General features: G+C 40.0%; 1 protein-coding gene across 2 annotated transcripts in view; it reads right to left on the bottom strand.

Moving 5' to 3' along the window:
• The window catches only part of LOC138012663 (uncharacterized), a 32,665-nt gene that overhangs the window by 8,396 nt on the left and 11,769 nt on the right, over window positions 1–12,500 (bottom strand). For both annotated transcript variants that reach the window (XM_068859491.1, XM_068859490.1), the window contains exon 2: window positions 6,264–6,508. In XM_068859491.1, the coding sequence (XP_068715592.1) occupies window positions 6,264–6,503 (240 nt within the window). In that variant the 5' untranslated portion in view covers window positions 6,504–6,508. The remainder of the gene's footprint in view (window positions 1–6,263; window positions 6,509–12,500) is intronic.

Genomic DNA, 12,500 nt, shown 5'->3' with positions numbered 1-12,500 from the left:
TTTTCTGTCGTGGAGTCTTCGTTTTGTTTTGCCAATGTAGAATTCATCGCAGTTCCAGCAGACAGATCTATAGACGACCTTGGACCTCTGAGATCGGTTCAAGCGATCTTTGTATGGAAAAAAGGAGTTGATGCGGCGTGTGTTTTGGAATATGATCTTGAGATTGACGAAAGAGTAGAAATTGTATACGCAGGATTTCAGACGTTTCGTGACTTGGTTACTGTGAAGACCTAAGTAGGGTAGCACGATTAAGATATCTTTTTTGGGGACTGTAGCTTGAACAGGGTTATTCGATTTGTTTTTATTTTTGTTCAATACATCGTTAATGTTGAACGTGATAACGCCTTGAGGGTAACCATTTTGCAACAGGAGCTTTCTCAGATCTTTAATAGCGGCCTGTAATAAAGATGGGGAGGAGCAAATTCGGAAGCATCGATAGGTGAGAGTGCGGATGAGGTTGATTTTGTACTTGCGAGGTGTGAATGAGTCCCACTTGGTGTAAAGGCCTGTGAATGTCTTCTTCCGGTAGACAGATGTAGAGAAAGTGTTGTCAGGGCAGCGTTTGAGAAGGATGTCTAAAAATGGAATCTTATTGTCTTCTTCGAATTCAAGAGTAAACTTAATGCTATCGTGTCGACTATTTAGAAAACTTAAAAACTCATTAGCATTGTCTTTGCAGTCAAACATGGTGAAGGTGTCATCTACATATCTGAACCAAAGTGAAGGACAGAATCTGCTGTTCATCAACCATTTTTCTTCAAAGTGGCACATGAAAATGTTAGCCAAAACGGGGCCTAAAGGTGAACCCATGGCTACACCATCAATCTGATCGTAGTATTGGCCATCAAATATAAAATGACTCTTCTTAGTGGCAAACTGCAAAGAATCTTTCAAAACAGAACGAGGTAACTGCGGAGGATCCGGGAGAGAGCACAATCTGTCCAGACAAATCTGTATTGTTTCATCAAGCGGCACGTTTGTAAAAAGAGAAGTGACATCCAAAGAACACATTATTCCGTTGTTATGTTTGTATGTTTTGGCCCAATCTGCAAAACTAAATGAATCTTTAACCGTGTGTTGGTTGGTGGAAATTGGTTGAAGTATGCCAACGAGGTAGGAAGCAAGATTGTAATTGTAGGTGTTCACAGAGGACACAATAGGGCGGAAAGGGCATCCAGCCTTGTGAACCTTTGGCAGACCATATAAAACACCAGGAGAAGATCCACTGGGTAGAATCTTGTGGAATGTTACGTCATCAATAATTCCGTCTTTTTTGATTTTGCGAAGCAATCTTGCTTCCTACCTCGTTGGCATACTTCAACCAATTTCCACCAACCAACACACGGTTAAAGATTCATTTAGTTTTGCAGATTGGGCCAAAACATACAAACATAACAACGGAATAATGTGTTCTTTGGATGTCACTTCTCTTTTTACAAACGTGCCGCTTGATGACACAATACAGATTTGTCTGGACAGATTGTACTCTCTCCCGGATCCTCCGCAGTTACCTCGTTCTGTTTTGAAAGATTCTTTGCAGTTTGCCACTAAGAAGAGTCATTTTATATTTGATGGCCAATACTACGATCAGATTGATGGTGTAGCCATGGGTTCACCTTTAGGCCCCGTTTTGGCTAACATTTTCATGTGCCACTTTGAAGAAAAATGGTTGATGAACAGCAGATTCTGTCCTTCACTTTGGTTCAGATATGTAGATGACACCTTCACCATGTTTGACTGCAAAGACAATGCTAATGAGTTTTTAAGTTTTCAAAATAGTCGACACGATAGCATTAAGTTTACTCTTGAATTCGAAGAAGACAATAAGATTCCATTTTTAGACATCCTTCTCAAACGCTGCCCTGACAACACTTTCTCTACATCTGTCTACCGGAAGAAGACATTCACAGGCCTTTACACCAAGTGGGACTCATTCACACCTCGCAAGTACAAAATCAACCTCATCCGCACTCTCACCTATCGATGCTTCCGAATTTGCTCCTCCCCATCTTTATTACAGGCCGCTATTAAAGATCTGAGAAAGCTCCTGTTGCAAAATGGTTACCCTCAAGGCGTTATCACGTTCAACATTAACGATGTATTGAACAAAAATAAAAACAAATCAAATAACCCTGTTCAAGCTACAGTCCCCAAAAAAGATATCTTAATCGTGCTACCCTACTTAGGTCTTCACAGTAACCAAGTCACGAAACGTCTGAAATCCTGCGTATACAATTTCTACTCTTTCGTCAATCTCGAGATCATATTCCAAAACACACGCCGCATCAACTCCTTTTTTCCATACAAAGATCGCTTGAACCGATCTCAGAGGTCCAAGGTCGTCTATAGAGCTGTCTGCTGGAACTGCGATGAATTCTACATTGGCAAAACAAAACGAAGACTCCACGACAGAAAAACAGAACATTTCAAGGCCCTAGCTAAAAGTGACCATTCATCAGCCATTGCTGATCACGTGAAAACCACTGGCCACGACATTAAATGGGATCACTTTGACATTTTAGCGTCCGGAAAAACTGACTTTCACTGCAGAATTAAAGAGACTTTGTTCATTCAAGAGCTAAAGCCTTCCCTTAATGTCAATATTAGTAGTGAGAAGTTATTGCTGTTTTAGCTATTACTTTTCATTATGTCCAGACACGTACTGCTGCAGATCATTTTTCTCAGTCTAGGTTCCAGACCCCTATTGTTTGCGATATATATATAGTTTTTAAAAAATTCTGAAAATTGTAACGGTCACTTTTGAAAATGTGTGCTGACTAGCATACGAAACGTCAAGTTTTATAAAAATGCGTTGGAATACCATGTTTATCATCGCTGTTTGTGTTATTTTCTTAATCAAGCTACGATGGCCTAAGAACAAGAGTTTATAAAATGGTTCAAATTCCTGGTAAGGATAAAGAGGATTCACTGATTCGTATTCATGGTATAAAATAAAAAAAATTCCTCCTCGCTAATTGAACCTTCTGCAAAAGAAATTACAAGAGAATTTCTCGCCTCTTCAAAAGACAAGTTTATTCCACCGTCCTACGGTCATGTTGGCCGAATCTTAAGTTAAAAATATTCGCGCCTTTCTACCGTACTCGTCCCAAGTCTCCGGTACACGGATCTAACCGTCCCAGCCTACCGTTGTCCACTATCTTAAAGTCCCTATTGTGCTGATCGATCGCGTAGAAATGCTCCATCATGTAATTTTTAGCCTTGGGTTGGTAGGTACGTCATGGATGGGGAATTATTAGGTCCCCATGGGGTTTGCATGTACCACTGAAAATGTTATGGTCACGTGACTTGACTCACGCTCACGCGAGTCTGCTCATATTCATAGAGACATGGACACTAGCTGGGAGAATCAAAATGGCGGACAAAAGATTGTTGATGATCACGGATAGAGAAAGAACCTATAAAGTGTCAACAATGACTAAGAAAAAGAAGTTTCATTGAGAAAGACCTTGGCATACGTTACTGGTTGCGTTATATTGGAATGTTCTGCCTAACTGAAGAAAGAGAAGAACATTTATTGGTTGGGTTTCCGAAAAGGAACAACCATTGTTTGATGCCACTGGAATGGTGAAAAATTTACCAAACGTTTGTGCAAAAATTGACAGTGTAAGCTGCAGGAATCTTGCAGAGAAGGTTACTACGACAACAATAATTATTTGCGCTCAGTTGTGAAATAGTTTGACTCCCTTGTTGTTTATTTTTGTTTAAATTATGCATTTTCTATAGCAGTCTTATTTAAATTATGTGTTTCTTTTGATGAACAAATAAATACGTTTTGTAGCTATCAGAAAAACAAACTTGCAATACACTGTAACTTTAATCATATTTAACAGTTATTTGCCAAAGGCAAAGTGAGTGTACCTCTGAGACGAATAATTGTGTGAGTATAACTGCAGAGCTGAACAACAGAGAAGTGATAATCGACACAGAGAATAATTGATAACCGACACAATTTATTTCTGTTGTAAAGGTCACGAGTGCCTGTGGGAGCCCTGCCATTTTGTTTTGCTTTATATTGACCAGCTAGAGTGGTGAAAGTAAAAGCATATTATTATTTCTATAGGAAACCACTCAACCAATCAGATTGCTGGAAACTCTTTGTTTATTCCCGAAATTCTGATAATTTATTATGGTTGCTGTTATTCTAGCATTTTATAGCTCTAGTGGCATTCAGACATAGACATTTGACACTGTCATATAGCAATTGAAACTGTGAAATAAATCGAGGATATTACATGGCCGCACGGAGATACGAAATTTCTCTTCGAGTGTCGCAAAATATTTTGTTTTTGTGTATGTAAACGAGGCTATCACGTAGCAATAGTCAAGGATTTCTCCGGATGACTAATTGTCCTTGTCGATAATTGATGTAAAGAAGAAAAACACAAGCGAGGAGAGCAATGCTTTGTACACTTGGGTCTTAATCGAGAGGCTAAGTTGTATTGATATTGGCTCCACCTCTGAACAGATTTACCTCGTGGTCGTTAAAGAGGGTTTTATATGTGAGCGAAAGAGAGCTTGCAGTTCTATCCCGCGCTCATTGCTGTGAAATAAATGTCTCCTTGGCTTTCTACGAGAGCCCTGTTACAACTTCAAAAGAAAGGATCGATTTATATATTTCCATCAAATGGTAAGAGTAAATCGTTTCAGTAGTTTCTATACTGCTAACAAAATTTTACCACATTTCAAGTTACCTTATTAGCGCATAACAGTGAAAGTCGTCCATATATTGCTTGATTCAGTTTTTTCGCTCCAATATAATGATATTTTGGACTAGGTGACTGAGATTTCCGTATGAAGCGAATGTCACCAAGACCAACAGATCCCGGTTGAAGTCCTCCTTGGTAAAATGACACACCCGAACAGACAAGATAGCAGTCAGGTTTTCACGTTTGAGGAATCCATCCACGTTTTATTTTCGCCGGCCAACTTTTCTTTAAATTTCAATTTTCCGGTGTAAGCTTCTGGTTTTTTTTCTATTTTTTATATGTGTTCTCAAGTCTAGACATGTGTCTAGTTTCATCCCCATCGAAAGCGTACACCCCAACAGCGGTAATTGTTGATGTGAAAAAGCCTTGCTACGTGTATTGAGCAACATCTGAAAGTTTCGTTGGTAAATTAAACACTTCCCCGTGTGAAAGCAAACAAATACGTTAGCTGAAGCATCGAAGACGGCTGTCGCTGAAGGAAGAAAGTGAAAAAGGTACGCTTGTCGAATATTTCTTTGTCACATGTTCAAGGTGTTTGTCTTGTTTACATTTGCTCTGGCTGATTTTTGCCGCCTAGTTTGATTGACTAGCAAATCTTTCAGTATTAAGTGACTTGAGTTTCTGTCGCACTTATGGCCTACATAGCCTACTACCTATTGAACCACAAGACCGTTTTCCATAGTTCACCTTACATCTGAATTTCTCAAAGCAGAAAGGTCACACAACATTGAGAAAGTGATCGGGGATCGAAGAACTTGGTAAGGTCCAACACGTTTGTTGACTATTGCTACGTCATAACAAGTGATATCCAAGATGGTGCTCTCCAAGTCACGAAAGAGGCAACTTCAAAGTCACGGCTCTTGTCACATTTTAACAGGGAACTGGACAAAACTGCAACTATTTTCGAATTCCTGGGGAAAAGTTTTCTTAATTTAGAGGAACTTTTTCTAGACCGTACTTTCCCTTTAAGTCACCTTAAATCGCCTTAAGTCGCCTTAATTCCCCTTAAGTCGCCTGATTTTTTGGGCAATTTTTTCTTAAGTCGCCTTAAGTTACGGCGACTTAAGGTCCCAGAGTAGGCCTTCCACATTTCGGAGCGCTATTACATTCAGTCATTTTTTCTGTTTCCGAACAGCATGTTCTCAGGGTATAAAGACACATTCGCAACATTCGTGAATGCTGTTCTGGTCGATGATTATAATTTTCTATGCGTATATCGATGTTTTAGTCGCTACTTTTTGAGAACGAAGCATACAAAATTTTTGAGCAGCACAGCCTCCTTTGTTCATCGAAGTTTTTCTTTCTCTCATCACCTGACACTTCCAATAGTCGGGTCGACTTTTCAAATGACGGGTCGTCACGACCTGATCGGATCGTCACGATCCGTCGAGATATTTGAAGCTGCCCCTGGCAGTTTGACTTCCGACGGTAAAGCTTACTTCCCTTTTAAACTTCACGACCCGACATCCGGTGAGTAGGGCCATCAACAGCAATTGACGACCCGACTCAGTTCATGTATGTTATGTGTGAACCTACCTTGACAGTTTCTGGCTCAAGGTCATCGCCCTCTTTGGCAAGGTTTCGGTTGATAAGGGCATTGGTCAAATGTGATTTTCCCACTCCAGTTTTACCGCATAATAAAATGGTCATGTGTGTACGGCCTGACAGAAAATATTGCTTTAGTTGATCCTCGAACTTTGGCCAACCACCGATCTCCATTCTTGCCTGATATACAAGATTTTTGCAATGGAGGTCAAGAGCTTCTCCATCTGCCATTGTACCTGTCAGCATACGATAAATATTATTAAAAGCTAGATTATTGGAAATTGCAGTTCTAGAGTCTTGATTGGCTTAGCCATCTTGGTACATGAGCTATTATACCATGCTCTTCAAATATTAGTAACTGTAGGCATAATTTGTGGGCGTTTTTAATAAAACAATTATTCCACTCACGCTTGTTAGATCTGAGGCTAGATGATCATAGCCAACCCGGCGCTACGCGTATCGTTGGCTATCTCATATCCAACGTGCTCTCGTGGAATATAATAGGGACTGCAAGATCTACGACGGCGAGTCACCTCTAAATATAACTTTGCAAGATCGTAAGTTTTTCGAGTTTATAATGTGGGCGAAGAATCCTGGAAATAAATTGGTACGAGCCGTTTCAGAGTAAATATAGTAAATGAAAGGTTCACATTTGTATGCTCGCGTTTGGTGATGTCACGTCGTTCTGCAGAGCACCACAAGAATATGTGCTGAAATGCGCGCCGCACGTGCAGTACGATTATCTTTCCCCTTTTAACCAATGATATTATTCTTTTGTGGCGTTCTTGTTGATGACCCCGTCGTAGATCTTGAGCTCTTACTACTCGACAAACATTTCGGTTTGAAATTTCGGAAATTCCGTTTTGAACAAAACACGCCCCAAGTCACCGCGCTCTAGCATGAGTTTTGAGCCAACCAAAGAGCATGCTGTGAGCACGAGAGAGTAGAGTGGGTCTGGAAACAAGAATTTGGTCAAATAGAACGCTCCATTTCTGCCGGACCCAACGGATTGATCACTCGGAACCACCTTCAGAGGTGATCCCAAATTTTCGGGTCGGACCGAATCGAAATGGACCGTTACATTTGACTTCCGACCGAAATTTCTGGAATATTTGGTCAAATGTTGGGCGCCCCTTTAAGTCCCTAATGTTCTTACGATGAACAAATCAACTTATTTTTACCAAAATTAAACAGCTGTTGCTAATTTTCTTGAGATTTTTCGATAATAACCCCACAAAATAAAAAAGTTTTTTACCCGGAGTTCCATGATTATAGGTCCTGATGGGAAACGTTTTACTGAATTCTAATACGAAGACATGCAGTATATCGATTATGAGCTGTTGGGGTTTTCGTTTGCTTTGTATAGAGGGAAATAACAACAAGTAGTATCACCCAACTAGTGGACTAATGCAAATACTGCATTTTAATTGGCTACGCTACTAGAGGACTATTAGTGATAGTCCTCGAGTGGCGACAAGCGTGACGCTTTCTTTCGTTTTATTCCCAAATAAATATTTCTTCAACTTGCATTTGCTAACTTTATTATTGCCTTTTCTGTCCTACTAGTTCGGTGATACTAAAACAATTAGACCCTTCGCCCTCAAGGGCCACGGGTCTAATTGTTAACTAGACATGTCTACTCTTTGTGCGAATGGAAGCTTCCTGGTGACCAGTGTAATACCACGTTCATGAGGTGTCCATTAGCAATCAGTACTCGGGAAAAAGTACCTTAACATAGAGAGATGTTATTAATGTTTCATATCTTGCAGTTATTTCTATAAGAACGAGAGCGACTCTTAGCAGTCACAAGGGAGTTGGCGAAGTAGTGGGAGCACTCGCTTTCCACCGTGCTGTGTGTACCGGGTTCAATACCCGGACTAGGCGCAACATGAGTGGATGGAGTTTGTTAGTTCTCTACTCTACTTTAAGTTATTCTCCGCGAGGGGGTGCTTTGGTTTTCCCCTATCATAAAAAGATTTGATTTCATCCGGGTCCATGAACCGCCTCTTCATACTTTCTCTAGGACTGACTACAAAATTCTGTGCAGTGTCAAGTTACAAGCAATCGTAGAGAGTAAGTTACAAGCAATCGTAGAGGGTCAAACCATTTGACAAATCAGAACAGTTTCATACGGCTTTTAAAGGTGCTGAAGATGACTTCTGGCATCAAGCAATTGTAAACGAAATAAATCATAAGTCAATCCAATGAAAGTGTGACGCACTCAAGTAGACATGGTCGCTTTCTAGTAAGTAATTTCGATCAATTTCTCATAAACGTATATTCCTCATAGATGGACCGGTGCATCAAGTGGTGTGTGGACCTCAGTTGTCAGATAGGGGAAGTACTCGAGCCGGAGTGAATTTTTTCGGGAGACCAGTTCAAAACTGTAATGATCCTCTTTGACTTTCAATTCTTGCATTCGCTAAAATAATTGCAAGGCCGCTTTCAATCCATACTATTACGGAACTGAGCCCTCCTTGTACAAACTGCGATAGGGATATTGTATACGTTGTGGGTCAAATCCGGTCCCATGCTGAATCCGTTTTTACCTAGGATAAACTGTCGATCCTCATTTTACCTAGGTTGAATATGCACTCTACCTAGTTTAAGCTATTAACACCCCAAAAAGGACTATACCTTCCCTCAAGCTCTTTCTTACGCATCTCAAAACATCTTCTTAATGTTTCATATCATGTTATTGGGTTCTGTATTCATACACTTATCCATTCAGTCTCAACATTACAACATAGATAGGAAACAAAGAACGGTAGTTGCGCACTTGCCGGTCTTAACTATTGGTTGGGACATAGAGGAAGCTATTCCTAACCTTCAAAGAAGTCAAAGAACACGTATGGAAATACTGCACGAAGTGAAATATGAAGATTGCGTTGAATGATGCAACACCCACTGGTTATGTATGGCTCGAGATATTTTACAGCGAAATGGTATATCAGAAACTGAATTTGCCGAAGCAAATGAAGGCTTTTAACTTTATTTCTATAAGAACGAGAGCGACTCTTAGCAGTCACAAGGGAGTTGGCGAAGTAGTGGGAGCACTCGCTTTCCACCGTGCTGTGTGTACCGGGTTCAATACCCGGACTAGGCGCAACATGAGTGGATGGAGTTTGTTAGTTCTCTACTCTACTTTAAGTTATTCTCCGCGAGGGGGTGCTTTGGTTTTCCCCTATCATAAAAAGATTTGATTTCATCCGGGTCCATGAACCGCCTCTTCATACTTTCTCTAGGACTGACTACAAAATTCTGTGCAGTGTCAAGTTACAAGCAATCGTAGAGAGTAAGTTACAAGCAATCGTAGAGGGTCAAACCATTTGACAAATCAGAACAGTTTCATACGGCTTTTAAAGGTGCTGAAGATGACTTCTGGCATCAAGCAATTGTAAACGAAATAAATCATAAGTCAATCCAATGAAAGTGTGACGCACTCAAGTAGACATGGTCGCTTTCTAGTAAGTAATTTCGATCAATTTCTCATAAACGTATATTCCTCATAGATGGACCGGTGCATCAAGTGGTGTGTGGACCTCAGTTGTCAGATAGGGGAAGTACTCGAGCCGGAGTGAATTTTTTCGGGAGACCAGTTCAAAACTGTAATGATCCTCTTTGACTTTCAATTCTTGCATTCGCTAAAATAATTGCAAGGCCGCTTTCAATCCATACTATTACGGAACTGAGCCCTCCTTGTACAAACTGCGATAGGGATATTGTATACGTTGTGGGTCAAATCCGGTCCCTTGCTGAATCCGTTTTTACCTAGGATAAACTGTCGATCCTCATTTTACCTAGGTTGAATATGCACTCTACCTAGTTTAAGCTATTAACACCCCAAAAAGGACTATACCTTCCCTCAAGCTCTTTCTTACGCATCTCAAAACATCTTCTTAATGTTTGATATCATGTTATTGGGTTCTGTATTCATACACTTATCCATTCAGTCTCAACATTACAACATAGATAGGAAACAAAGAACGGTAGTTGCGCACTTGCCGGTCCTCGAACTCGGACACTTTGCAACGACGAACATTCCAAACCCAACACAGTTCTTTTCATTGTTTACTGTTGTATAGTAAGTCAAATGATGTTCATGTATATAAACCAAAACTAGAATGTGGCTTGTAGATTCATTGACAGCTCTGCAAATTTTTTTTTTTAACAGATCTAGTTGAATTCTCATAGCCAATCGCAGGTACACAGCAGCAGACGAGGTCTTAACTATTGGTTGGGACATAGAGGAAGCTATTCCTAACCTTCAAAGAAGTCAAAGAACACGTATGGAAATACTGCACGAAGTGAAATATGAAGATTGCGTTGAATGATGCAACACCCACTGGTTATGTATGGCTCGAGATATTTTACAGCGAAATGGTATATCAGAAACTGAATTTGCCGAAGCAAATGAAGGCTTTTAACTTTAAAGGGTGTGACAAAACTTATAGGCCCGTGTAACTGTGGTAAGACATTCCTTCTAAATACTCTGAATGCAAAATACTGGACATTTGCCTGGGTAGGTGCTGAATTATGTGAGGTAATTTTTTTGAATGACTTTTGCTGGTTGGAGGAGATTAACCTTTGGCACGATTAATTGCTATTACTTCTTGTGGGGCAAACTGTACACTTACCTGCTCCCAAGTTGCACTACTCCAAAGACATTGAATTTAAGCACGATGCACCTATCTTTTATACAGGAAAAGACGAAATAGTTTTTGTGCGAGGTGGGACAATAGACTCCATCACGGAGACTGCTATGATGGATTGCCGTTGGCGCATGTCCAAATCGCGCCAATTGATCAACGAGAGATTCAACCTTGCCGCCGCTGTTTCGTTGACCTAATAGTGCCTCCTCAAGAAAACATCATCGCTAATTCGTAAAGTCTTTCGTAAACTATTTTCCAATTTGCTGAAAAAAATGACCACCGGTAGTTGTCGGTAACGATATGTGAAATACTACTAATATTTAAGAGCATGAACGGACGACACGAATTACCATGACGAATTACCATTGTTATCAACTTCTTTAAAGTGCCCCTGTGATAAAAAAAAACACTTCCTTTTTTCCTTCAGATTTTGAAAGTGTGTTTGCTGACTGGCAAAATTTTGAGCTTTGAGTTTTATCCAAAGGCCGTTTACTTTGAGTGTAAGTTTTGGATTTCACGGTCCGCCATTACTCGCGTTCAAAACTGACCGATTGGACCTCAGACGGTTGGATCCAGGGAAAAGTGACGTCAGAGGCTAACTAGCTTAAAATGTCAGCGTGTGAACGCAGCTTATTATATATGCAAAGCGTGAGTTTAAAAGTCTGAAAGCCCAAAACCCCCGTGCTGCATATTAATTCTGCGGCGTACACACGTATTGCATTCTTAAACTAGTGAACCTTTGACGTCATTTTCTCCTCGATCCAGCTCTCTCAAGAACATAATGTTAGTAATAGCGGACCATTAAATAGGAAAATTCCAGTTAAAATAAAGAGGTGTCTTTTTGAAATCAAGGCTTAAAACGTGGGTCACTTAGTGTTTTGTTAACATAGTTTTGAAATCCAAAGAAAAATATGAATTGATTTTTGTTCACAGGGGCACGTTAAAAGACAGTCTGTCGGTTTCATTTATCATTTCTACGGAAATTCTATTTGAAAACCAGTGTATACTGTCGGAGATGTTTAAAAATAAATTCCCAATCAAATTAGCCCAGAACAATGGAATCTTGGAGGGTAATGCGTGAAAATTAAAGAAGATCTTAGTATTAGACATTTGACACTTTGAAGAACACGAATTACCATTTTCCAACTGAGTAGTCTGCACAATAAAACAGCAAAATTGAACAAAACAGTTACCGCAAGTGAACATATATAGAGAAAGTCATTCATGTTGCGCAAAAAAAGGTTTATTCTCGGATACCCCGTTGAAGTTTTAAATGGCCTTTTTTAAAGGTCATTCTTTGAGGTCCTCCGTTGTTTGTATTAGTTAATTTGTGTAGCGTTCTTGCAAATGCTTAAAGTGCTACTACTACGAAAATTTGTGTGTCCTTTTTGAACTTAAATTGACTTTAAATGTTTATGGTAATAAGGACAGCTAAAAATTAAAGCGCTACATGCTATGTTAGCCTGGAAATAACCGGATGAAAACCACTAACAATCGGTCCGCCATTACTCAGTTCGCAAAACCGTAGCCCACGAGCGAATGGAACGCGGTCTTAAGTGTGATCTTCGGTCGTGAC

This window comes from Montipora foliosa, chromosome 8 (genome assembly GCF_036669935.1).
Source record: "Montipora foliosa isolate CH-2021 chromosome 8, ASM3666993v2, whole genome shotgun sequence".
NCBI classification, from domain to species: domain Eukaryota; kingdom Metazoa; phylum Cnidaria; class Anthozoa; order Scleractinia; family Acroporidae; genus Montipora; species Montipora foliosa.
The sequence above is the reverse complement of the archived record's forward strand: the minus strand, read 5'-3'. Positions and strand labels throughout refer to the sequence as shown.